Here is a 27,179-nt window from a genome sequence, read left to right on the forward strand (position 1 = left end):
AACGGACTATACTTTATATCTACTCCGATTCCAGTTTATTTAAGTAAAATAGTTAGAAAACAAATAAAAGGCAAACAAATTTCATAATCAAAACAAATTTTAATTATAGCCTACAGTATGTATTTGAAAGTTTGAACAAACAGTAGCTTACTTTTGTCCAGGATCCAATACTTAATTCTTACTTCAAAACCCTAGATTTAGGATCCATTCCATCCAGGTATAAAATACAAAGACACACAATCACAACCCTGAAATTCAACTAGATTGATTTCTGCACTGATGAAAACATATTTTTCACTGATATGTTGAGAATTACAGAACATAAAGCACATTAAATTATAATACAACACTATCAGGGTTTCTCAAGAAAAATGCAAGGATGATGTTTGATCTGTGGCTTTCCTTTCAAACTTGTACTGTATTTTTTTTTGTATCTTATTATTTTGTATTAAAACAATCATGCATTATATGATGAATTATTCAGCATGTGCATGTGTTACAGTCCAACAATACAAACATGGTCAGATTAATGTAAAATCCTTTTACCCTATAATTCACAAAGGGAACTGCGCTTCTTCATAAACAAATAAATATAAAATAAATATTTGAACCTGTGACAAGTACAGCGAACCACATGATTACAAAAATTTCTCCTCCAACCTAGAAATTGAGAACACTTTCTATTCTGTATGTGTCCATCAATTGGGGGGGGGGGAAACCCACTGGCTTATGCACAATCTCTGAGGGCGCTGCATGTGAGCAAGGCTGAAGAAAACAGTGGCAGTACCTCATCAAAGAGTGGCTTTCTTACTGCGATACCACAAGACAACAGCATATTAATTCAAATCTACAATAAGGCCGATAAAAAATTCAGTTCCACCATATGCTCCTAGCTGATAGGAGCCCCCGTTGTGACCAGTTTATAATAGGCGCCCCTCTTAGCCATGAGTTCATCATGTGTGCCTTTCTCTACGACAGCTCCCTGTGACATCACTGCTATGATGTCAGCAGTCTGGATCGTAGACAGGCGGTGGGCGATGACTATGCAGGTTCGTCCTTTTCGAGCCTGATCCAGAGCAGCCTGGACAGTCTGTAGGAAAACAGAGATTTATCATAAACAGTCAGCATCTGTTTGGTTATGTTTGGCCTGATGTAAAGACGATGTTAAGACACACTATATACTTTGCCATTACCAAATTCGTAACCATTACCACCCTAAGTGACAAATTCACATTGGACCTAGCCAGATGCATCACTAACCATCCCACCCATATCCTGTACAGTGAATACACCTTAATGCCACCTGGATGGCACTTCAAAATGCCTGCAGCGAAAACAAACAGGACTTAAAGGAATTAATTTGTCCCCCGCAGCATCAAAATAATGAACTCCCACAAATGCACTTTATCCCCTGACCCCGCACCATGATCACGACCCTAACCTGCTGCAGCACCTAGCTCACCTGTATGTTGAGATGTTACACTGTCATTCCTGTTGTGTGGTTTATGTCTGTTCTTTGATGTCTTAAAAGTTATCTTTGGTAAATGTCTGTAAATGTCTGACTCAGTGCTCTTACATGCAAGGCAAATTCCTGTAAACGGCTAAATAAATTACATCTGAGTATGTTTTTTATGTACAGGAATACCTCACTTGACATAGTACAAGACATACAAGTACATGCTGAGTGATTGCGTCTTTGACAGAGTTAAGTGTCGTGTGTAGGCTGCCATGCATGTGTTGGTGTTGGTACCTTCTCACTCTCTGTGTCCAGGGCAGAGGTGGCCTCGTCCAGTAGCAGGATCTTGGGGTTCCTGACGATGGCCCGGGCGATGGCGATGCGTTGTTTTTGTCCTCTGGACAGCTGGGAGCCCTGGGCACCAACCTGAGTCTCATATTTCTGCCGGGTTGCAAATGTATTGTGGGAATTGGAGAAAGCAGAAGGTCATGAATGCTATAAAACTATGCCACCACAATGAAGTGTTTGATATTTTTAACCATTGTGATATACTGTATAGTATTACGTTTTTTGGGCTTCCAAGAGCATTGCCTGATAAGTTATATTTGATGTAGGCAACATTAGTTTTGTCTTGAATGACAACTCACATCTTGCAGAGTCATCACAAAGTCATGAGGATACATATATTTACATTTCAGGCATTTAGCTGACACTCTTATCCATAAATATAACCCATTATACAGTTTGAATGTGTATACAGAATGTATGAAAGATTATTTTAACTACTGAAATATGATTTTGTCAACCTTGAATGGATGTTTTTACTCATAAAAGGGCTATGAATGAAATTTCATTTTAAAGGTTTTATTCCAAAAGATCTTTATTTAATAAGGAAACTCTGAACCATTATAAAAAAATAGATTCAGATTGGTTTTCAACAAAGCAAAGAGTGAATCTTTAAATTGTGCTTGATTTATTTGTTTTTACTATAGACAAGGCAATGACTTAACAGGCTAATGCCTCCCCGCAGGCTTGTCAGGATTCTAATAGCACTGCATGAAAAGTTATATTTGATGTAGCCAATATAATTTTTGTCTTGAATGCCAACTCACATCTGGTAGCGACATCACAAAGTCATGGAGATAAGCTTTCTTGGCGGCCTCAACAATCTCCTCCATGCTGACGCTGCGTGCGTTATCTCCATACTGTATGTTCTCAGCTATGCTGCAGTCAAACAGCACCGGCTCCTGGGACACTATGCCAATCTGAGCTCTTAGGAAGGGCACACTGACTGTATAAGATGGACGGCCATCAATCAGCTGAAAATGAAAGACAACAAAATTATGAATAAGTTGATGGACTTTGGTGTAGATTAACAATGTTTTATGATTAGCAAAAATGAATTAAAGCCTAAATCAGGCTACACACCACTTTGCCCTCATCAGGGTCGTAGAACCTCTCCAGCAGCTGAACACTGGTGCTCTTCCCACAGCCGCTGCTCCCAACAAAGGCCAAAGTCTGACCGGGCTTCACAGACACTACCAGCCCATTCAACACCTGGACATCTGGCCGGGTCGGATAGGTGAAGTTGCAGTTGAGGAACTCTACTTCACCTCTAAAGTCATCCTAAAGACAGAGAACTGGGCTTAATCACATGAAAGTGAATAATGCCATGACAAAGCAGTATTTTATAATGTGTGACTTTATAATGTGTGATTCAGTTTTATTCATAGTAATTTCAATTCACCAACCCATTTCTTTCCATCTGTGTGGCTTATGCTGATTTTAGGAATTCGATCCAATAGTTTGAAAAACTGAGCAGCAGCAGTCTTGGCTTTGGCATAATCTGGAGTGAAGGTGGAGGCTCTGCCCAGAGCCGTCCCACTGATGACTATGGCTGAAATCACTCTGGAGGAGCAACCATTAAAAGCATTGGGTTGATACTTTGGGACCATTTCACCGGAAAACAATATATTTGAATACAGATCACTGGAGTTGTATAACATTGGTTTTATCTTTGTTTTATCTTTCTAATTAACATATTTTTTCCATGAAGACTATAATCAATCAAACAAACAAACCTGAACACCATCATGTAATGTAACCCCTCGGAGCTGACCAGATAGCCTCCATATCTAAACGAAGCAGCATACGCCATGAAGATAATACACTGGGCAAAGCCAAAACAGATGCCGTAGATGTTGCCTCTCTTCTTGGCGGATTTGTATGGAGACAGAAGCTGCTGCTCATATGATTCCACAAATGCGCTCTCCTTGGCCAAGCCTGCAATGGTCCTGATGTTGGAAAGAGCCTCACTGGATACCTGTGGGACAGAGTACAGATGCTATACTGTAGCCTTTGATTTCACAGTGGAATTAATAGACATCCAAGGCCCTTATGAAAATACTACCGAATGTTCTGGTATCATATTGGGGGATGTTGGCGGGGGAGTCTGGCAAGCGGAGCTTACCTGACCGGCTGCTTCCATGGCCTTCTTGTCTTCATTTGCAAAACCTGTCAGCATTTTGGCTTGGAAGACCCCAGACAGCCCGATGAGAGGTAAGAAGCACATCATCACCAAAGTTAACTTCCAGCTGAAGTAGAAGGCAATGATAAAAGATGCTCCAATGCTGGTCAAGGAGTTAACAATCATGCCAATCTGAGATCCTGTTGCCTGCAGAAACAATACCAGCCACATCCAACTTAACATTATAATTACCCAAACACATGATTTTCAAAACGCTTTTCTGTGTTAAATTAATGATGATGCTTTATGGTTTGTAACTATTCTTACTCACCCCCTGGACCATGGAGGCATCAGTGGCCAGTCTAGTGGTCAGAGCCCCGGGGCTGTTTCTGGGGTCATCGAACCAGCCGACCTCCTGTCTCAACATGGCCTGAAAGCCCACTTTCCTCAGGCGGCGGGTCAGCAGCTCCCCAGACTTAGCAAAAGCATAACCCTGGAACACCGAAACTGAGTTAATGCACATTACAGCAATGACTTACTCTTAGTTAATTCATCTCTACTATATTTTATATCATGTTGGCACGTAGATACACACTCTAAACCTTACAATTCAATCACACATGCATGGTGATGCTAACCTGTAAAAACTGAGAGAAGAAACTAATCACAGCCACAACGCAAAACAGAACACATATCCCGTTGATCTGTTTCTTCTGTTCATTCAAGTCACTGATGGCAAAAGTCTGCAAATGGAAAACATGACATGAATCATTTCTATTGAAACCAAATATTGAAACCATAAAATATGTATAAAATATGCATAATATACAGCCCTCACCCCAAGAATCTGGCTGAACAGGACAGCATATATGGGGTTGATGGATCCATTGACAGCCGCTCCCAGGGAGCCCAGGAGCATATAGGGCCATTCCTGTTGGTTGTACTTAAGGATACGAGCTACTGGAGCCGGCTCGACATGTTCCTCCGGATCATCCTCACATTTCTGTTAAGAGATGAGTGTTATAGCGATTTAATTCTATTCCCCCAGGACAGTTAGTCATAAAATTATGCATGTATTACATAGAGGGGAACTTCAGCACCTGTTCTAGTGTCATCTCACTGTCTGAGTGGATTTTGAGACTGCCAGATATTGCATCAGGGACGGCATCATTTGACAGCTGGGTCTGAGATCGTAGCCGAGGAGAGCTCCTACAGGAGGCATATTTAGAATATCACAATTATTTTTATATTATATAATGATATCCGTCCCAAATTTTTGTTCCAATATTGTTTTCCAATTTTTTTTTTCTGTTATCAAAAGTAATGCAATATGCCTTGCAGCTGGACGTACCTTTGACTAGATCTGATACTTCCACGGTTAAAATCCCTCGGTGTTGGATACAACTCCTCTTCAACAGCTTCACTGACCGCACCTGAAAAAAATCAATACAAGGAGTAACTTCATGTGTCAACAAAGCCCAAGGATGTGACAATGTGCTCTATATCAGACCTACCATTTGTTGCTTTGGATGTGCCCTGGTTTTGAAGGGTGACGAGGGTGAAGTAGACACCTTGCCTTTCTAGCAGCTCGCTGTGCGTTCCCCTCTCCACAGCCTGTCCATGCTCAAAGCCAGTGATGACCTCTGCATTTCGAATTGTGGAAAGACGGTGGGCAATAGAAATTGTTGTCCTGCCCTTGTGTGCCTGCAGATATAGTTACTATGGTGTCATTCCACAAAACACAATGTATTACTGAAGTTAATGGTCTAAGTCTGTTGTGTTTAGGTCTAACAGACAGTGTGCTGACAGAGAGTGGCCCACCTTATCCAGTGCCTCCTGGACAACAGCTTCACTCTCATTGTCTAAAGCGGATGTGGCCATATCCAGCAGCAGGATCTTGGGGTTGCGGATCAGAGCTCGGGCGATAGCAATCCTCTGCTTCTGTCCTCCACTCATCTGGCCCCCACCTTCTCCCACCAGAGTATCAAATTTCTGAAAAAATATGCAAAATGTTCATGTAATTTTAGGCAACGCTCTTTAAATTAGTTATACGAGTCCTGTGAGATACAGGACTATGACTGTGGAACTGTCGTAACTAATTCAACTATACTATCTTTCATGTGATTAGACTACCTGTGGCAGGTCCATGATAAAATTATAGGCATTAGCCTCTTTTGTTGCCTGGACGATGTCCTCCATGGTGACCCCAGGTCGGCCAAAGCGGATGTTCTCTGCAATGGTTGTAGCAAACAGCACCGGCTCCTGCTCTACAACACCAATGAGAGAGCGGAGCCACTGGATGTTCAGACTACGGATGTCATGGCCGTCCAAAGTCACCTGAGAATGAGAATAATATCATGTGCCATCACAGCCATAACACTTAAGCCTCCGAGTTTTCCAGTGATGTTTCAGATTGTTACCATTCCTTCCTTTGGGTTGTAGAACCTTTGGATGAGCTGGACTGTGGTGCTCTTTCCAGATCCGCTCGGTCCAACAAAAGCAGTGGTTTGTCCTGCTTTGATCAGCATGCTCAGATCATTTAGAATCTGGAAACACAAATGGCTCTTAATAAGCTTCACTTTTAGAGATGTAAAATGGAGACCAAGTATTGCTAGGTGAACAGGAGTTACCTTGACATCAGGCCGAGATGGGTAGTTGAATGTGACATTGTGGAATTCAATATCACCTTTTACTTTGTCTAATTTGTGACCCTCTTCTGAGAAACAATCAATTTCTGGTTCCTGTGGAGGTAACACGTAATAACTTTGTTTTATGGTGGAGATTTTACTGTTTTACAATTGATTATACTGTACATATATCTAGTCTGGATTATAGTCTTTAAAAGCATCCTGATTTTACCCGGTCGATGGTGTCAAAGATGGTCTTTGCTGCAGCGCGACCGGAGGCGAAGGCTTCCAGGCACGGTGAGGCCTGGCCCAGATGCATCGCTGCCATGAGCACGCCGAAAAACACCTGGAGACAAACACATCAGCCACATGGCGAAAAGAGGGCCAACTTCTTTCAAATCCTTTCATCATATCAAGTATCAGCAGTTGAATGCATTTAGTTTTCTTGCATACCTGAATAAGACTACCAGGAGAGAGCTCCTCGGTGTCAATGACCAATTTAGATCCGTACCAGAAGGCCAAAGCATAACAAAGGAAGATGATGCACCACAGGTAGCCTTGAAACACTCCTATGATTGCGCCCTTTTTCACGCCCCAGTTCTGAGCCTCCACCAGGTTTTTGTCATACCTGTCAAAAAAAATCTCAAATTCATTTCATCACACATCCCACAGTAAGTGCTAATCATTGGCAGGGCATGGCACTTCTGAAAAGAAAGACAAAATACCTCTCAGCTTCCTTCTCCTCCCCACCAAAGGCTGCTACTGTTCTGATGGATGACAGGACCTCATCAGCCACTGCCCCTGCCTTTGCATAGGACTTCAGCTCTTGTCCTGTCAGTCTAGCCACAGCCTACAGCGACAAACAGAGAAAAATACAAAACAAGCTTTTCACTATAAAATCAAATGTGCCTCATTTATTAAAACAAGCTGACATATGCCACCACATGCATACAGCAGGCATGCACTCTTGAACAGCAGTAACAAATCATTCAGTGCGATTCATAAATTGTCTCTTACCATAGCCATCAGTCCAGCAGCTATGCCAATTAGTGGACTCACTGCTATGACCACCAGAGTCAGCTTCCACCCCCCGATGAAGCCCACCATGAAGCCAAAGACAAATGTAGAGATCCGCTCAATAAAGATGGACACCTGGTCAGCAATGGCATTGTTGATCTTGTTGATGTCACTGGGAAGGAGGAAAACACACCATAAACACTGCTGCGTAAAACATTCCCCCAGCGTCGATTAGATAACCTGATCCCCAGATAGAGCCCCGACTCACTCAGATATCCTTGTGTTCAGTTCACCAACAGAGTTGCAGTCAAACCAACCAATCTCCATTCGCATTACTTTTCGGAAGTAAGTTTTCCGGATTCTCTGGACCTGTCTTGCAGCTGCCGACACCCAGAAGGCAATCTACATTGTGGACATTTACAGTGAGACAAAATCAGTCCTCTTGAGTAAACATAATGCACGCTGTCATAAGCCGTAATTACAGTTGATACTACTCCAGTACTACTTTCCACATTACCGCTGAAACTGTACCAGTAAATACTTACTTGAAAATAACTAACAATCAGAACTGCTAATCCAATTCCAACATAGTAATATGCAAACATGGTCATCTGTCCTTCAATATCCACCCTGCCAAAAGAAGAAAATCGGTGACAACAGCTCTTCACTGTAATTAGAATCACATCAATGCATCCTGCAACAAAAATAAACAAATAACTCACCCACAGTGGATAGTGGTGTTTTCAGCAGTCTCATATATAGAGCCATTGGTCCAGGAAATGGTGTTGTTGGTGCAGGTTTTGTTAGGTTTTGCCAGTTCTTGGACCTCACGCTCATAAGCCACAAAGGTGTTGGTCATCATGCCGTACACCAGAAGCATAAGAGGGGAAGCTGCACCATGGGCGAGGGCACACAAGCCCCCCACTGCCATCATTACAGTGTCTTTCCAGGTGGCAAACCGAAACTAGGTTGAAGAGGAAATGTATTTTGTTTAATTCTTTAGATAAGTCTCTAAAGGGAATTTATATCCCCTTTATATTTTCATTTTAACACTCAATGATCAAATCAAAGACAGGAAAAGTAAAGTCTCTGAGAAAAAGTAAAATAACGAATGGTTATGTGGAAATGGATTGAATCATTTATAAATAATATGAGAAAGATATTTACCAGCTGAAAGAATCCAACACTCAATGTGTTCTCATTTTTCTTCTCTATTCTGTAAAACATATAGATGATAGTAAGACTCAGGAATATCCCAAACAAATGCAAATATATATTGTAGTCAGAAGCTTAAGATATCATGATCAAACTTACCCATTTTCATTTTCTGCAAAAAAAAAAAAAAGTAAGTAAAAAACAAAACAAAAAAAACTATTTAGAGTTGCCTGTAATTGTCTGCAAGCTCTAGTTTGTACCAATTGCTAATATTATGTATCAATTTTTGTGCACTGAATAGTTAATAGGTCACTCACTTCCTTTATCCGTGTCCGGTATTGTGAGACTGATCGATTTCTTCATGTTTGCTGCTCTGACTCAGGCAGACCTGTCCTCCCTTGGCAAGTATGGTAAAAAAAAAAAAAATGATTGAAAATTTTTAATTACTCAAGATCTATAACTTTCATCAGAAAATATATGTAATAAATATTGCCACCACATTATCCCCTATCACCACTTCCAACTTCACATATTGGTGCCATGCAGGTGCCACTCCAAGGAAGTTATACTGTATAACTGGTAGGCCTTAGATCCCTTTTCCTCCAGACCTCAGTCCAAACTGTGTGTGTTCCCAAATATAAGTGGAGGCTTGACTTGAACTTTTCATTCCACCATGTGATATTCAGTTAAGATGCATTATTTGGTTGAATGTTACATTTTTTTGTGTTATTCTGTTTAGATCCCCAGAATAGTCAGAATTGAAGTGACTACCAAGTTGATGGATGCATTTAATGATGTAAGTTGGAAAGATGATGATTACCTTTGTTGAGCCTAATATTCCTGTTTACTATTACATTTTACTGATTTGCTTTATTTTAATACAAACAAAACCATCCATCAAATGTATACATCATGACCTTCAATAAACATTTGAACGGCTCCTTGATCCCTGTGCTTCAATGTGCACCCCAGTCCAGACGTTCCTCTGTGAACTAGCACCAACATTGCAGTTATGGTCTACATACACTACATGGCAAAAAGTATGTGGACACCCCTTCTAATTAGTGGATTCGGCTATTTCAGTCACACCCATTGCTGACAGATGTATAAAATCAAATAAATGGGAATTCAAATTATCCATAGCAAAAACACAGGTAATATGCTTTTCAAGACATCATAAAGTGACACCGCTCTCATTAAAATTGTATGGGAAACCATTAGAGCAGATAAAAGCAGTTAGATTCCTCAGAGTTTGGTTTCATGACAAGCTCATGTGGAACTACCATATAGATAAGATATATAGATATGATATAGGGGAGACTGGGGACAGTTGCAACACTTTTTGCATTTCTCTCAGTTACTCAGAGACTATTTGGACTAGACCAACCAAATTTGTATATATTAAACTTACATCTGTCTGCTAATTACCCATACCATTTAAAGATGATTATATATGACATATTGTTCACAATATTTATTTGAATGGAAGAAGTCAGATGTTGCAACTGACCCCAACCCTGGGGACAGTTGCAACATGATCAGGGACGGTTGCAACATATATATTATAATATGTATATAACATATAGTATTATTTATTTATACAATAATATTATAGTATTATTTATTTATTTAGTAATATTTATCAAATAACAGTTATTGAGTTTTGTTTGTTGTTGTTTGCGTAGAACATAGGCCTACCTTGAGTCAATGTGCAGATGTTACAGATGCTATTCAATCTATCCATATTTCAGTGTTAGACAGGAAGAATGGAACAATTTGCAATGCAACAAACTTTTATTAAACATGTATTTATTGTACAAAACTGCAACTGTTTTAAAAACTTTTTTTTTGTTTAAAAAAAAAAAAAAAGCAATACAAATTTGTATTTGGGTGAACTATCCTTATATTTACCTCACAATGACTTGTTTATGTTGAAAAATATTGTTGTGTGGTCTGTTTTGATATGGCTGCTTAGCTTGGGGACAGTTGCAACAACTTGTTGCAACTGTCCCCAACCCAATCAGCCATGACAGAACATCATGTGTTAGCTAGACACACTGACCCATAGAGATATCTCTATGCACTGACCTTGACACATGCTAACCATGTCACTTAGAAGTCAACAAAACAATGATTCAAACTAAGTAAGTTTTGATTAATTCATACACAAGGTCAGGACAGTATGACAAAAATACAGCTCATGAAAAAATGTATCTTCTGTCTTTCTGCGGGGGAGGGTCTAACTGAGCATGTGCAGTATGAGTGTCATCACTCTAGCATGTTTCTGATTGGAGGAATAAGACTTGTTGCAACCGTCCCCTGTTGCAACCCAGTCTCCCCTAGATAAGATCATCATCACCTATAGCTGCATTACAGGTACAAATGGGAGAAATGCCTAATGAGGAGGGTCAAAGCAGCAAAGGGACCAACTCCATATTAATGCCTCGGATTTTGGAATGAGATGTTAAATGAGCAGGTGTCCACTAGAGCTGGGTGCTATGGTTGAAATCAATATCACGATAATCATAAGGACTTTTTTCAGTATTGATATGTATCATGATATGGTTCAAGTATGCAAAATCACATGTTAAATGATTAAAATAATATTATATAATAATAATCATCACATCGAACCAAATGGTAATATTAGGTGTGATGTCAAGCAAAACTGAAATTTTCAAATAATATTCCTGCCATACCTCATTTTGTCTGAGTTTTTAAATCAAAATTGATTGCTATTATCAATTTACACAGCAGAATTGTGTGTCACAATATCCCCAAATCACCATATCATCACTATATGATTCCACTGAAAGACGATAAACGATAATATGAATTATCGCCCAGAAGTGTTCACATACTTTTGGCCATGTAGTGTACTTTATTACAGGTCAGTACTCTAGCCCCAAAGGGACGCAAGATGGTGTTGATTTGGTCGTGTCATTATCCCACAAAGCTTAATTTCACAACATGGTGAAAACATTTAGCTATATTGTATCTGATGGACTCCATTACTCTTTATGAAGCAAGGTAAACATAATCTGGATGTATCTTTAATAATTACACTGATTGACAGGAATGGCCTGACATGTGCTGCTGATGCTTCATAACTCCAATAACTTGCTTTTTTTGTTGTTTTTATTTTTCAGTTCTACATTTACAAGGTCCTGCATGTGCTAGGTTCAGTGTAACTCATTCAAATGTCATTGTAAATTAATAAGAAGTCAACTGGAAATAATAATACTTAATATTATATATATTAAATTAAAAATGTTTTTCTCATTTGAAAAAGTTGTTTTGTTCAAGTTAGTTTCATTCAGCAGCATGGATATCAGATGAAAGTCTAACAGGATTCAAGAAGAAAAGTATAACATCAACTCACCACTATGAGCAACTTACTATGCCAATACCCAAAGCAAAGCATTATTAATTTATATTACTATTGATAAGAACAGAAGCACAGGAATCCTGGATCATTTGTAAGGCAGCACAGCAGTTTGTTGAGGAAGAAAAGCAAACTGTACAGTACCTGATAGGCACTTCTCAATGAATCTCTGATCTCCCAAGGAATTCACCAACACCACTGACGCTCATCAGAGAAATTCCTATCTTATTTTCAAGTAACCTATGCCTCTCCTCTCCCATTATCTCTGTCTCCATTAGACTGATAAGGATTGTGTCAGCATTATGGTCTTAACTAGACAGCAAGGCAAGGTGCATTCATAGCTATTAGTTGTACTCCAGTGTACTGTATCTTCTAAAAGACACTCAGTTGGATTTTGCATGTCAAATAAAACCAGTCAAGTCACATGCATGCATTTCATATTTGAATGTGTAGCCATGTTGTCTATCACAAATTACCCTTCATTATTTACATCAGTAAAATGTCTGTAGAATGTACATGGAAAATAAGCTAACTAAACTACTGGTATATATATGCAATATGAAATATGAAAATTTTGAAAATAAATTTAAAATTACCAACATTGCTTAGGTTACATTTCAGGTTACTGAAACCCTCTCTTGCTTAGTTGTTATGATAATTGATTGTAAAATGAGTTTAATGACCTCAAGGCCATTAGTCATGCTATCTTAATAACAGCACATAATAGAATCAAACCATAGACTGCGTCATGGGTAATAAAATGAGTGTAATGACCAGGTAGACTAGTCCTAACCTGTTAGTCACATGAGTGAAAATATTTGTTAATCATAGATTTTGCTGAACAAATTATTTGATAATTTTTTGCAAGGCTAAATAACCAAACAGTCTAAAATTGGCCTAATCAAATGTGAATTGTCTCAGTGAAAGTGTGAAACTGGTAACACTTTAGACTCACATTTCAGCTCTCTTAGATGTAATTATTACTTTCAGACAGTAACTAAACATAGCCATTAGGTCTATCATCCCCTTAAATAAAATATATCTTTAAATCACTGAAACTATTTATTTAGTACTAAATTATACTCTAATAGCCTTAAGTTGTCTTACTATACTATATACTTGGGTATGAAAAAAAATGGAAATAATATGTGTTTTTCTGAGAAAAAGTGGGCATGAAAAAAAATAAATCAATTACAGTTTGATTGATCTAGCACAGAGGAGGATGCTAGGAGGTCAATGCCCGCCAGGACAAGTAGAAAGCCTAGATTAGGAATTTGTTCCTTTACACCTCCTTTACAGCCGGTTATTAGTCAACTGATAATACACAGGCAGGGAGTATCCATGACAGCAGGGGAAGGAACAGTGTGCAAAGAAAGTGAGGCAGTGTTTGCGGTGGTTTTCACTCTTAAAGCTGCTATAGACAGGAAACTGTATGTAGGTAGATTAGGAGAGGATGAGACTAACAGCAGGATGAGACTAACAGCAGGATGAGACTAACAGCACCGCTGCAACTGTACCAACACTAGTGTCAAGTGCACAGTAGAGCATCTATCTATCTATCTATCTATCTATCTATCTGTCTGTCTGTCTGTCTGTCTGTCTGTCTACTATCTATCTATCTATCTATCTATCTATCTATCTATCTATCTATTTATCTATCTATCCATCTATCTATCTATCTATATGTCTATCTATCTTCTATCTTGAGTCAGTTCCCCGTTTTATTTCACCTCTTAAACCATATTTTGATTTTTTTAGAAAGCTTTTATTGTGTGTTGTTATTATTATTATTATTATTATTATTATTATTATTATTATTATCTATAGACCGTATCGGGTAGTGTCCAGCAGGTGGCGACCTCTGCACGCTCTTCTGCTGTAGTGAAAAGGCCAGAGAACAGCCTCCCGGAAGTTAGAGGGGAAAAGGGGAAAATATCAATATATCTCCACAGTGTTTCCACTGGAGGGTCAGGACCTGGTCAGGACCTGCGTGTCTGCGACGTTCAACGCAGAAAACATAACGACATTAAGCCTCGATTTTAATGTAAGTTTTGGGTAATTTTTTTTTTTTGCATTGACGTTCTTGGGCGACTTCAGTGCAAAGGTGTAAATCTTTCAGGTATCAGACAAGGCTTCAACTTTATTTTCAGCTTCAGAACTTTGTGTTTTTTGCGTAAATACCACGAAATGATAAACTGTGGCCATGTGATTATAATTTATAATAGTAATAATATAGCTAGGCCATTCCAGAATCTAGGAGTTCTGATGCCAAATTCCTGATTGATGTTTTCAGTGTAGACTTTGATCCAGTCAATAGAGACAGCAGGCTGTGATCTGGGCAAAAGGGTCTGTGATTAATCTTGGTGCAAGATAGCCGTGCCTTAACAAGAAATCAGTATACAATCTTAAAAGAATTAAAATAATTAAAACCAAGGGTCACTTTTCCCAGATCACAAAAGGATTAAAGACTGCTTAATTTTGTAAATATTTCTACTTATATATTCTGACCTGATCTGAATCAATGAGATTTAATATCAAATGACAGCCATCATGAAAAAGGATTGCTTTAACTCTTGCTTAAATGTGCCAAATGCACCAGCACAGCAACCAGATCTACTTTGAAGAAGAGAGGATACAGAGTGATTTTATTGGGTTTCCATGTGTGGAGGTTGTGTGAAGGTATTGTATAAAGTCTAGCCACTCTTAGAAATTGCCTTGCAGATTTAAAGTGCTGGATGTGGCAGAATAATATCTTACATATTCTAACATGCTTATTTCGCATGATAAAAAAAAGCATGCCTTATGGAGCCGTCTTGTCTCCTGAGTATTTAACTCATTTGGAGCCTCATTCATTACTAATAAATGAAAAAATGTTTAAGTTAATATGATTTATTTTCTATATGTATTAACTCTCTGACAGTTTCATTTTTTTTAGGAAACCATCCATCTGTTAACAGCACAGTATAATATGTTGGTTTCTTCTTTGCCTTTAGAAAAGAAATGTTTCTGTACATCTTGGGCCTGGTGGCTCTTTGGTTCCTGTATCGCTGGTACAAGGAAGCCCAAAGAGTGCCCAACAAGTCGGAGAAGTACGTCTACATCACCGGCTGTGACTCTGGGTTTGGGAATCTCCTTGCGAGACACCTGGACAAGCTGGGCTTCCGTGTGATTGCAGGCTGTTACACCGAGAAGGGCGAGGACGAGCTGAAAAAGGTTTCCACTGACAGACTGACACCCATTCACCTGGATGTCAGCGACTCTGAAAGTGTCAGCAGAGCAGGAGCTGTCATTAAGACTCTGGTGGGAGAGAAGGGTAAGTGGCGTTTAGGGATACATCTGTCATGGGGCGAGAACGCATTGTTAACATTTTGTATTTCATTTCATGGGTATCGTCTTCATCCCAAACACTAGCCAAAAGACTTTCAAAATTCATGTAAGGTTGAAGTATGTAGTGCTGATGATGTATTTAAAATTAACACTGCCAGGAGCCATGGTTTCTCTGACACAACCTCACCTGCAGGTAGTATTCTCACTACTGGGTGTAGCAAAGTGGCATGTAAGTGCATGCAGGTGAGGAATGTCACTTTGTATTAAGGAAGCTGATCTCCTTGTGTTGATGTTGGTGTGGTTGTGACACTACAGGACTGTGGGCTGTCGTGAACAACGCCGGCATCTCTGTACCATCTGCTCCCACTGACTGGCTCACCATAGAGGACTACAAGTCCATGCTAGCTGTCAATCTGAATGGAGTCATTGATGTAACGCTGAGTGTCCTCGCTCTAATCAAGAAGGCCAGAGGCAGGGTGGTGAATGTTGCCAGTGTGTTTGGACGAATCAGCCCATTTGGTGGACCCTACTGTGTGTCCAAGTACGGCGTGGAGTCCTTCAATGACAGCCTGCGGTGAGAGGAGCTGCAAGTGTCTAATGCCGTAGATAAATGCTACTCACTTTAGCATCTCATCTCATGGAGTGTTCATGACTTGTAGCAAACCTCATTTCTGTGTTTCAGGATAAACATGACACCATTTGGAGTCAAGGTCCTGTGCATTGAGCCGGGGTTCTTCAAAACAGCCGTGTCTGATACATCACTTCTGAAGAAAAACCTTCAGAAACTCTGGGATAATTTACCTCAGAGTGTGAAAGATGACTATGGACACCATTACTTGGAGACAAGTGAGTTTCTATGACAGTGTTAGGGGTGTGATGCCCACTGTTGCCACCCATGGTAAAATATATGCACTCATGATGTTTTTTTTATGAAAAAAATCATTGCATTTTAAATGAGTGTACATAGTAATCTACAATACATTCAGTTGTTTAAAGGTTTACATATATACTGTATATATACGTATATAGTTTTTTTTCTCCCCATTTTTTCCCCTCTTCCTATCTTTTTAATAGGTTTAATAGGTAATAGGCTATAATTATTTTATGTATTCATTAAATGTATTACATGTATTTTAACTGACATCAACCTGCCATGGGACAACAGATGAAAATTAGCCTGGTGGTTAAATCTGGCATATTTACATTTGGTTTTAAATGTCCATTAATATGCACTCTCCCTGTTAAATAAATAAATCATACAATGTTTAATTTTGATGAGTCCTCTCATGTCCGTATCAAATGTAAGTCAACAACACATTAATGAAGGCAGTGCTTCTCTTTCAGCGTTTGAAAAGATGGAGGAAAGGTTTAGCCGTTTGTTGGATGGGGACCTGATGAAGGTGGTCGGCTGCATGGAGCACGCCGTCTCCGCCGTTCACCCTCGCACTCGCTACTCTCCTGGATGGGACGCCAAGCTCTTGTGGTTGCCTTTGTCCTACATGCCAACCAGCATCTCAGACCGAATTTTCCTCAAAGACGCAGTCAAGCCAAAAGCATCTGTGCTGTAGTTTGTTTTTTCTGTCAATTAGATCAATTAGGGAAAGTTATGCCTGGATATGACGATCAATCACATGTGCCTTTTCATTTCACTGTACTTTGAAAACAGTAGTGACTTTTGATATTGATTTTACAGGATCTGTATGTGTCTTCAATTTCACAAATGATAGTATCAAATAAACATATCATGTATGAAAAAAATCCTCTTTGGTTGCCCATCATGTCTGTAACATGACCGCCACAAACTTAATCATGGATGCCCTCTTGGCTGTAAGATAATTGATTTTATAGATGAGCTGTAGACCAAACCCCATCTCAGGCATGTGATGACCTTTGACCTCTGCCAGGCACCTACATTAAGCCCCAGTGAAGTTTGTATTGTTGTGAGCGCTGGCCCTGATACCACCCACTCATCTTGTTTTTGACCTTTGTCAAGTTACAGTATAACAACCACTCGAGATATAATATCTTGTAGCACTGTTGTCCCTGACACACTTTGACACTTATTTAAATTCAATGCTTCTCTTCACACCTGCTCTTCAGATACTTAACATCAACTTCTCTCAGTATGAAGTATAGAAACAGAAACAAGTGAAATAGAAATATAAAACAGTCTGTTATGTAGCCTCCAGGCTGAGGAGAGATAATGTAGAAATGCAGTGTTATCACAGTGGATTTTCGGTAAAAGGGGATTGCAGTTATCAGAACCAATGGTTATTTAAGCCAGTGTATTGTATTACACAATCACATGCTTGGGAAATGTTCAGCTGTGTTATTGGTTTCCAGTATGGACCTTTGACACTGCAGTCAAATTGAAGCCGCTCCACAAACTCTCAGCTGAAACTCACCTGGAGAGTTTGACTGAGCAAGGATCTGACTACTTCACTGCATTTTTTTTTATTACATATATACACAGTATATTCTTGATGAAGAGGACACATCCACATTTCAAGCACTGCAGCTATGGTATGTTTGAATTGTAATCCATGTTACAAAACCAAAGTTAATGTTCAATTGCTTTGTTGCTTATAAATGAGTAATCTGAACAGCTAGCATATGAACAATAATGTTTAAGCACGTCTTTCTTAATTTAACACAAAATAAGGAATGGGTGACAGGCAGTGGTGGACTGATTTTATGATTGACTTCCAAAGTGACAGGCAGTGGACTCATTTTATGGTTTATTTCCAAATCTCTTTACACACACTAACTTGATGTGCACAGATGCCATCTGGTGGTCAGTTGCATTATCTGTCTAAAAGAGCAGGTCTGTGTCACAAATTTATTTTCCTCATAGTCACAACAAAGCTTATGCTATTCAGATTCTATGTGCATGTGCATGTTTATTTGTAATGATTTTATTTTTGAATGATTAATGATTGAGTTGATATGGGGGGATTTGCAGTGTGTGGAGTAGGTTAATGTCAGAGAAAGGTGTAGAAAAAACAGATTTTAATAAAATGTTGTGACTCCCATGCCAAGTGTTTCTATGTGTAGTAGGTGCAATGCTATTACTCATGCCCAATAATATTATAATCCCTCTGTATGACAGTCATCTAAGCTCGATAGATAAGGATTAAGAGACTGGAGGGCGCAGACATGCAACTTAATTCATATTGTTAATCATTTATTGTAATAGCCGAATGGATGAAGACCTTGAATTCCCTTGTGTAAGTAAATGTATGTGTAGCCTCTGTGTTTCTGTCCCTGTGTGTGCTAAATATTGAAAATTTAAACCGCAGAAATTGATCACAAGTTTCCCCCCCCCCCTCAGGTGTCTAATGGTAATCTGCTTATAGATTTGTCTGAGGTAAGTTCTCGTTGTCAATATTATCCAGCAAAAATATCCAGTTAATAACAAATGCATTCAACTTATGAGATTATATATTACAGTTCACTCGTGTCTCAGTAATGACTTGATGACTTCCAGGAAATATACATAAATCATCAAGAAAGATCATAACAATAAAGATAAAGATAGGCAATAGATGCCACTTTATCTTACAGATGTAGTAGTGAGAAATGCATAATAATTTCATGGTTATTTCTAGTAGTTTTGCTGATTTATTTATTTATTTATTTATTTATTTAGGTAATCCTGTCACACCTGGCATTATCCTGTGCCTTACTTCTGACCATTGTCGCGGTCATTGGCTGGTACATCAGAGACTCCTACACGGTCGGTGGCCTCAACCAGAAGCATGTGTTCATCACAGGCTGCGATAGCGGCTTTGGAAACTTGCTGGCCAGGCAGCTGGACCGAAAGGGTTTCCACGTAATAGCCGCATGCCTGACGGAGAAAGGTGCCTCGGATTTGGCATCCGAGGCCTCCCCCAGACTCAAGACCCTTCTGTTCAATGTTACCGACAGCGAGAGCATCAGGAGGGCGGTGCAGTTCGTGAGCGCAGAGGTCGGAGAGCGAGGTGAGGTGGGCGGACAGCAGGGGGTATGGATAGATAGGGTGCCAGTCCGAGTGAAGCACTGGGAGAGATAAAGGGATGCTGGACCACCCCACCATCCTCCTACTGATGTGTTTTTTTTCCCTGAAATACGTGGGAGAAAGGAATTACCCTCATAACGTTTAACAGCTCTATTTATTAACACTTAAATCCAAAAATCCTACTTGATAAACAGTTGATCCACACTTTACTGTAGACTTTGACAAATTTTTACACTTTAATTTATTTATAGGGTAGATTCACTGAGCGTGCATGGCCTTCTACAGCAACAACATATAGCACTCACACAGCTTCTAGCCATAGACTTCTACTGTTTTCTACTGACTAGCCTACTGCTGCACATCAACAATAATTGTGTTTACTCCTTCATCTCTCTTAAAGGGTTTTCAGATTTTCCAAGCCACTCTTGGGAAATCAAACCAGCTTCCATCAATACTTAATAAAATGACTCATTTAGTTTTCTGCCTCCAGCAAAATGAGTTTGTGCAGTCTGATCTCTCTACCACTTTATAAGAGACAATAATTTGTCACTAGGCATCAGAGAGGTTAAAGAGAAGATGTTTTTGGTATGCAATATGCAGAAGATTACCAGTAAGATTGTGTATCTTTTGAAGTGATGCACTCTATTATGTAATTTAACCATTTCCCATCTGTAAACAAAAGAGGACAGGAAAACTGACTTGGTTTGCTGTCATTGGTAGTTAAGTACTTGCTGTTTCCCCTCTCTGTCTCCCTCAGGTCTGTGGGGCCTGGTGAATAACGCTGGGAGGTCCATACCCATCGGTCCAACAGAATGGATGCAGTTGGAGGATTTCACCAAGGTTTTGGATGTGAATCTGATAGGTGTCATTGAGGTGACCCTGCAGTTTCTCCCACTGCTGAAGAAGGCCCAGGGCAGGGTGGTGAACGTGGCCAGTATCCTGGGGAGACTCGCCCTCACTGGTGGAGGATACTGCCTGTCCAAATGGGGAGTGGAGGCTTTCTCTGACAGCCTCAGGTACTGGGAGTAAAACTGATATCAATTGATCACTCACATCTGTTCTAGATCAGGGCCTAGAGTTATTAATACTGCTGATGAAAACATCTCTGTTGATAGATGTCGTTGTAGCCTTTATTTAACCCTATGTATCTCCATGCAGTAAAACTAATTAACAGTGCAATTCCTATGCAGACTTGCAAAGTAGCACACCAGTTGCCTTATATCAGTCTGTGCATCGTCTTCTGCTCAGGAGGGACATGCACCACTTTGGCATCAAAGTGAGCATTATTGAGCCTGGGTTCTTCAAGACAGCCGTGACCAGGGTGGATCTTATTGAAGCCGACCTGAGGAGGCTGTGGGACCGCCTCCCTCAAGACGTCAGAGACTCCTATGGAGCTACATACTTTGATGACTGTGAGTGGAAGTAAACTGCAGTCAGCTGATCAGTGTGTGATACAAATGCAGTACACAAAGTTATGATTAGTATTATTGTAATCCTCCTCTCCTTTGTTTTACATGCACCGTTCCTTCCCAGACGTGAAAGCTCAGGACTTCTCCATGGGCATCTTGTGCAGTCCGGATATCTCCAAGGTAACCGACTGCATGCAGCACGCCCTGACGGCTCGCCACCCGCGCAGCCGCTACGGAGCAGGCTGGGACGCCAAGCTGTTCTGGATCCCTCTGTCCTATCTCCCATCGTTTGTTGCAGACTTTGTTGTCGGCGTGCTCCTTCCTGTTCCTAAAGATGAAAGAAATGTCCAAGTGAACCAAGTGGATGTTGCCAGCACATGAGCTAAATGACTGACTCGCTCCCACTTTGTCATAATAACCACTGCTATTGTATAATACTGTGTACTACATGGATGTGCTGAAAAATTAAACTGAAAGTGATGAAATTGAAAAGCTAGTTTTAATCACATTCTATGGAGTTCTGTGGTTGAAAAAAAAAACCGTCAAGACTGTATTACAAAATAAGAAATTTATTCATTCATGTCGCAGCAGCATCAATTTGTGTTCCATTTTTCTATCTAAAAAAACAAAAAAACATTTGGGCATGTTTACAATGATCATTGATACAGTTTTTATGTGTCCTCATTATCATACAAAATAATCATTCTGCAAGTAGAGAATTTATAGCCCACGCTTAGAAGATGACATGTTTCAATCACTGTCAACATCTGCATCCTCAGGTCCTTAAGTCTTGAATATAATCAACTACATAAACTCATTTCCATGCAACAAACATAGACACATTCAAGTATTGTTCCAAACAATTTTAAAAAAGAGGCCATTGTTACAATATCATTTCTAAAATATGATCATATTGATTCAAATATCACAAAGTCAGGGAACGTAAAGTAGAAATGAGTTTGATTATGTTTAAAAGTAAGTACAATGTACAATAAGTATGCTTAGCATACTGTTCATGAAGTATTATAACAACACATTTTATCTCATGCATCTGTCTGTATATATATTGGAGCACATATCTCTGTAAAATTAATAGCATAAGTTAAACAACTGCCAATTTGTTTTGTATTGCTTTTTTGTTTATTTTTCAGCCCTGAAATGAGGTATATAAACATGAAAGATGAAGTGAAAACATCTTCAGTTTTGTTCAGTGGCAAAAATATATAGAATTATTATCCAACACATCTCTAATAAGCTATCATGATACAACTACTGTACATTCACAATGCAGCTTACCTTTTATATGTGTTATTTTGTTTATGTAGCACTATTCATAAGATCATCTATTTCAAACAGCCTGAAGATATTATTGACAAAATCTTACTGTTCAAATTTACAAATATACAACATATTTATTAACATTTCTATCAGCAGCTTCAGTGCAAAGATATACATATTGTACATCAAAATAAAAAAAAAAAATCATTAACACAAGAATTGGCATAAGAAATATCAGAAGGCATAGTCACGGAAGACTTTTTTTTCCATATGCTATAGAAATGTATATCTCTCTCCTAAAACAATTTGAGTTTTGTACACAGGCTGCATAAAAAAATAAATTCTGTGCAAAGTGTGTTTCTTTTTTTTTTTGATTCCCGTCTGCGAGAGTGGGGTTATACATCGCTGTCCTCTTTAACGAGGTTGGCTGTATCTTGGAAAGTGTCCTCGGTTGGCGAGAAGGTGCTGGGACGATCCCTCTTCTGGGGTTTGGCAGGGGGAACGAATGGAGAGGGCTCAGTGGTGGAACTGTCCCCGCTGCTTCCTATAGCTTTATCATCCTTCATCTGAAAGACAGTTCAGAGGATTAACTAGCCAAAGAAATAGCTGTGTGACTGATGTCTTCAAAAAAGGTTTAAATTGTAACTAAAATGTACAAAGCCAAACAGTTGTTCAGTAACTGGCCCGTTCTTACCTCCGAATAGGAAGGGTTTTGAAATGTGGTGCTTGGCTTCAATTTTCTTTTGAAGAAGCTCCACTTGGACTCCTGAACAGAAACACAAACAGTGAGATGGCCTTACATTATAAACTTAGATTACTTCGCTGCATCTGGCTGTAAGGATAGGAGTCTCACCTGAACAGGTTTGGTACTGATGGTAGACGTTTGCACAATGCCTGCACTCTGTTCTGCACGGTACGCCGGGTTCACAAAGTTGTTCTCCATCTGTTCACCGCTCACGTTAACAGTTACCTGTTTAAAATGCGACACATTCAAAAATTAATGATGATGGCTTACAAAACATTCAGCGACTAGAAGGCACATGGAGAGCACAAACCTCGCCAACACTTAACAATTCTCCATCTTGCTGGTACACCAAAAGACATCATTCCTAATTTTTTGACCGTGCAAACATACCCTTAGGCTTTGGAATTAAGTCTCCATCTCCGCTAGGTTCATAGTTATGACTAAAAAAAATGAAATCCCAGATCCTGTTCACCATCAAAATCTAACCAATCTGTCCACCAGACAAATAGGCAGTTCACTGCTGACAGACAGACAAAACAAACTAATAACAGGGCGAAAACATAACTTCCCCTTGGTGGAAGTAAATACATTCAGTGTGTACCTGTGTGGCGTGAATAACTGCGGGATCAGTTGACACTCCAGGAGCAGTGGCATACAGAGGGTTCTCAAACGTGATTGGCTGCCTCCCAGCTTCCATGGCGAAGTTATCATCCTATGGCGAAATTAATTATTTTGATGAGCTTGCTTTTTACATTATACATCATTTTTAGCAGGTGCAAACGAATCACTTCTGTTAATAAATAACCAAATATGACAGAGTTCCAAAGACAATCTGGGTTTCATTGGTCAAATAGAGAAAATAGTCAAAAATGCTGAGTGTACACTTCTGATGACTTGGGAGACTAATAAGTGCTAAAATGTGTCACTCCAGCACTCACCATCTGCATGGCCGTGTCAATGAATGACACCCCAATGTGTGAAGGTCCAAGATCCACATTGTCACCCGAGCGAAACGTCACCCCATTCCCAGTGTCACCAGACTTCACCAGGCTGCTCAGGCTGGACAAAACAACAACACTCCTGTTAGAACTTTAATCAAAATGATCCACCGGGTACCGCTGCATCCAACTAGTTCAGTTTCCATTCAAAAGCACATGCAGCGACGGGAAGTGGGCGAGAGGGGAGCAAAGACGAGAGCTAATATACCTGGGCAGCTTGGGCATGGAGGGGATGAAGGAGCCTGTTCGCTTGTAGTTGAGGAAAACCCCAACAGCCAAAGCCCCAGTGATCAGGATGATAATAACTGCCAGTAGAACAGCCACAGCTTGAGACGGAAGAAAAATGTAAAAGATCAATACACTTCTCATTTTGTTCTGTAGTACACACACACATAATGGACATTTCAAATAAAGTGTAGAAAGTAAACACTCTTAATAATATCTCCCTTACACGTCCATTACTGTTAATGACTTCTGGATGACCCATTAGTTTGCTGAACTGTGGGGGGAAGTTAAAGAGTGACGGAGTGTAATATGATTGGGCTATTCATTAAGTAAATGTGTAATTTTTGCCGGACAACATCTTCAGTATTTGCTGAGCCAGAGTGTTTGTTAAGCTATTTTCTGGCCCTGAGTAGCCAGTAGTTAGACAAGCCAGAAGTGTGACTCCAACATTTGATGCAGTCTTGAACAAGGCGCTTGGCACCCAAACCGCTGCAGTAAAGTTGTTCAGTAGTCAACAAATCATGACTGTTTTTGCACTGGCAGCTCCCAGGTGTGAGTCAGTGTGTGAGTGTAATTTTCTATACTCCCGTACAACTACTCCCCCACGTTGTTGCTCTTAAGAATTTATTTAGCCAACTTTAAACAGGGGTAACGAACTGTACCTAAATTCATTATGGGATACCAAGCAATTTCATTTTATTTACAAACACGCTCTGCAGAAAGGGGCGGTAAGGGGTATGAACTGCTTCATAAACATTTAATGAGATGGTAAAAGGTTAGATGATAGGTGAATTACAGTACCTGTTCCTGCTGGAGCACCCCTCGACTTCCCCATCTCACAGTAACTGCCTGCATAGCCATACGGACATCTACACAAAACCATGATACAGGTCATTTTCTCTTAAACACTGGGACAACATGACAGCAATATCTTCACGTGTGTGAAGGAGGTGGAATGGCAAAAATATCAGGCATTACTGGGTACGACTGACAGACCAGACAATCGCCAACTGTTGCGAATGGCTTCTGCAGCTAAACTCACTTGCACTTCGGCAGACCGCCCTCGTCAGTGTAGCAGGTCCCGCCGTTCATGCATCTGCATGCAAGGGGCATTGCAACTGGTGCCTCAATGGCTGTGGGAGTGAAAGCCACGCACACACGGAATCAACAACAACAACCACAACATCATCACCACAACCTCACAAAATCACAGGGAGCCAGGAACAGCCATGCATATATGGAGAATGGAAATTCCGATCACAAATTGTGGTCCAACAAAACAGCCAAAACGAGTCAGGCGGCGTTTGCAGTCGGGCCGGTGATGCCACTGATTGTACCTGCGTCACATTCGTTGGAGTTGAAACCAACCAGAGAAGAGCCTTGCGGGCAGGAGCAGGTATATCCACCAGGCCGGAGGAGACACAGGTGACTGCACACGTCCTTACAAGGGTTGGGCACTGCAGGAGACAGAGCACAAAGGACAGCACTGTTAACTCAATACAAAATAAGAGAAAAATACATTCTTTGTAGAGAATTCATAACAAGCTGATGACATGTTTCATGACACATAAAATGTGTCAACAAACTTTTAGAGCAGGTCCACTACACATCTACAGTATGCACCATGATTACTTCGGAAATTTTCAGAATACACACACACACACACACACACACGCACACACACACACACGGTCACATTTTAGTAATGCCTACCCCCTCTCCTCTTCTGTACTTATGCCATTAAGATTGAGTAAAAAGACTGCAAATTGCCTAATATAAAATAATATAAATATGCTCGTTCATGAATGTGACATGAAACATGCAAAGAACCTTTTCTAATTGTGCTATGTAAACCCCCTAGCAAAGAAAAAGTTACTAAACTATCTTGGTTTAAGGGCATGAGTCTGTCAGCAATAAATCAAAGATCAGACTTTATGCTCTCCTCAAGCTCAAGTGTTAATATTTGCTTCCTTAGTCTGTACAAACCTGACTGGTTGTGCCGGTGCTCCTGGTAAATGCGGACTTGGGTCAGCCAGGGGTTGATAGTCAGTACTTTGACTTTGTTCCCATTCCCAAACTTATTAGTCTTCCACACTTCACCTCTCTCCTTTGTTGTCCAGTACACATGCCCCTCAAAGATATCCAGGCTGTAGGGATTCCCAATGTCTGGAATAGAGAAAAATAAGGTTAACACACATTTGATTACATTCTGTAATCACTTCCTTCATTATCTGAATCAATTACAAAACATTATATAAAAATATATCCCTGCTTGTATGTCTGCATCCTGCATGTGTCTGCACATCAGTGTTCTGACCTCCTGATATGATGATCTTCCTGTCTGTGCCATCTGGCCTCATGGACTCAATGATGTTCTCTTTGGAGTCGCACCAGTAGATCCTATCTCCATTCAGATAGTCCAAAGCCAGGCCAGTGGGCCAGCCCAGGTCCTCCTCCAGCAGAACCTGTCTGTGCTGCCCATCCATCCAAGCCGACTCTATTCTGGGTTTCCTGCCCCAGTCTGTCCAGTACATGGTTCTACCAATACAAAAAAATCACAGAAACACCAAAATTATTTGTTATTGTGTTGACATCATCATGAGATATAATATTTCTGATACTGCATGAAGGAATGAAAGGATGCACACCATATATTCTGCCATAAACTAAAGCTCAATAGCCTCATACCCGAGAGATGGATTGACAACAATTGCAGCAGGCTGGTCAAGGTCAGTGTGGATCAACCACTTCCTGTACCGCCCATCTAGTTTGGCCACTTCAATCCGATTGGTCCCTGAATCTGTCCAGTAAATGTGCCTAGAAGATGTGACAAGGACATACTGAGCAACTGAATGATATTTAGAACAACAACAACAACAACAATTCTATGCTTGAATGCGTGACTTACCCTCCAATCCAGTCCACAGCGATGCCGTCAGGATTAGCGACGTATCTCAGGTTCAGATCCACCTCTTTCACTGGGTTGTTGCCGCGATCATTGAATGTGGTCATATAGGCCCGTTTGATAGAGCCGAACTGAGATCCCCGACCCAGAACTGTCCAGTACACAATACCTAAGGCACACCAGGGGAC

At 40.1% G+C, this 27,179-nt stretch overlaps 4 protein-coding genes across 4 annotated transcripts in view; 2 read left to right on the plus strand and 2 right to left on the minus strand.

Annotated features, from left to right (window-relative positions):
* Window positions 1–889: 889 nt before the first annotated feature.
* abcb11a (ATP-binding cassette, sub-family B (MDR/TAP), member 11a) lies at window positions 890–8,773 on the minus strand. Its single transcript, XM_071925251.2, has 25 exons — window positions 8,735–8,773; window positions 8,290–8,531; window positions 8,113–8,197; window positions 7,836–7,969; window positions 7,568–7,739; window positions 7,276–7,400; window positions 7,004–7,178; window positions 6,783–6,896; window positions 6,554–6,664; window positions 6,344–6,469; window positions 6,057–6,260; window positions 5,745–5,915; window positions 5,438–5,627; window positions 5,275–5,356; window positions 5,024–5,132; window positions 4,762–4,926; window positions 4,562–4,666; window positions 4,255–4,416; window positions 3,927–4,130; window positions 3,538–3,779; window positions 3,208–3,364; window positions 2,885–3,082; window positions 2,569–2,775; window positions 1,751–1,897; window positions 890–1,090 (listed from the first exon to the last, which is right to left on the minus strand). Exons 2-25 carry the CDS (start codon window positions 8,499–8,501, stop codon window positions 890–892), a joined length of 3,798 nt encoding a protein of 1,265 aa, XP_071781352.2. The 5' UTR covers window positions 8,502–8,531; window positions 8,735–8,773.
* Window positions 8,774–14,010: 5,237 nt separating this feature from the next.
* On the plus strand, window positions 14,011–17,163 carry dhrs9 (dehydrogenase/reductase (SDR family) member 9). The gene is made up of 5 exons (XM_071925304.2): window positions 14,011–14,151; window positions 15,101–15,420; window positions 15,750–16,008; window positions 16,117–16,280; window positions 16,779–17,163. Exons 2-5 carry the CDS (start codon window positions 15,108–15,110, stop codon window positions 17,000–17,002), a joined length of 960 nt encoding a protein of 319 aa, XP_071781405.1. The 5' UTR covers window positions 14,011–14,151; window positions 15,101–15,107; the 3' UTR covers window positions 17,003–17,163.
* A 1,917-nt stretch (window positions 17,164–19,080) lies between these two features.
* rdh1 (retinol dehydrogenase 1) lies at window positions 19,081–21,221 on the plus strand (the record flags this gene model as incomplete). The annotated part of the gene is given in 4 exon segments (XM_071925249.1): window positions 19,081–19,414; window positions 20,189–20,447; window positions 20,680–20,843; window positions 20,965–21,221. Coding segments are annotated over 4 exon segments (1,014 nt in total), but the record flags the coding sequence as incomplete, so codon positions are not given.
* A 1,292-nt stretch (window positions 21,222–22,513) lies between these two features.
* Window positions 22,514–27,179, minus strand: part of lrp2a (low density lipoprotein receptor-related protein 2a) — a 48,299-nt gene continuing 43,633 nt past the window's right edge. The window contains exons 66-78 of the mRNA XM_071925288.2: window positions 26,995–27,160; window positions 26,775–26,903; window positions 26,404–26,624; window positions 26,073–26,252; window positions 25,424–25,543; window positions 25,129–25,219; window positions 24,888–24,955; window positions 24,070–24,187; window positions 23,802–23,922; window positions 23,465–23,575; window positions 22,972–23,088; window positions 22,813–22,884; window positions 22,514–22,684 (exon numbers count right to left, since the gene is read on the minus strand). Coding sequence (XP_071781389.2) covers window positions 22,514–22,684; window positions 22,813–22,884; window positions 22,972–23,088; window positions 23,465–23,575; window positions 23,802–23,922; window positions 24,070–24,187; window positions 24,888–24,955; window positions 25,129–25,219; window positions 25,424–25,543; window positions 26,073–26,252; window positions 26,404–26,624; window positions 26,775–26,903; window positions 26,995–27,160 — 1,685 coding nt within the window. The remainder of the gene's footprint in view (window positions 22,685–22,812; window positions 22,885–22,971; window positions 23,089–23,464; window positions 23,576–23,801; window positions 23,923–24,069; window positions 24,188–24,887; window positions 24,956–25,128; window positions 25,220–25,423; window positions 25,544–26,072; window positions 26,253–26,403; window positions 26,625–26,774; window positions 26,904–26,994; window positions 27,161–27,179) is intronic.

The sequence above is a fragment of the Centroberyx gerrardi genome, chromosome 10 (assembly GCF_048128805.1).
Source record: "Centroberyx gerrardi isolate f3 chromosome 10, fCenGer3.hap1.cur.20231027, whole genome shotgun sequence".
Taxonomy (NCBI): Eukaryota; Metazoa; Chordata; class Actinopteri; order Beryciformes; family Berycidae; genus Centroberyx; species Centroberyx gerrardi.

Coding starts and splice junctions, on each gene's coding strand:
- abcb11a (XM_071925251.2), bottom strand. CDS start 8,501: ATGATGGCAGTGGGGGGCTTGTGTGCCCTCGCCCATGGTGCAGCTTCC. Junction 5,133..5,274: donor AGTATCAGATCTAGTCAAAG/GTACGTCCAGCT, acceptor TGCCTCCTGTAG/GAGCTCTCCTCGGCTACGAT. Junction 1,091..1,750: donor TGGACACAGAGAGTGAGAAG/GTACCAACACCA, acceptor GTTTTCCTACAG/ACTGTCCAGGCTGCTCTGGA.
- dhrs9 (XM_071925304.2), top strand. CDS start 15,108: ATGTTTCTGTACATCTTGGGCCTGGTGGCTCTTTGGTTCCTGTATCGC. Junction 15,421..15,749: donor GACTCTGGTGGGAGAGAAGG/GTAAGTGGCGTT, acceptor GTGACACTACAG/GACTGTGGGCTGTCGTGAAC. Junction 16,009..16,116: donor TCCTTCAATGACAGCCTGCG/GTGAGAGGAGCT, acceptor TCTGTGTTTCAG/GATAAACATGACACCATTTG.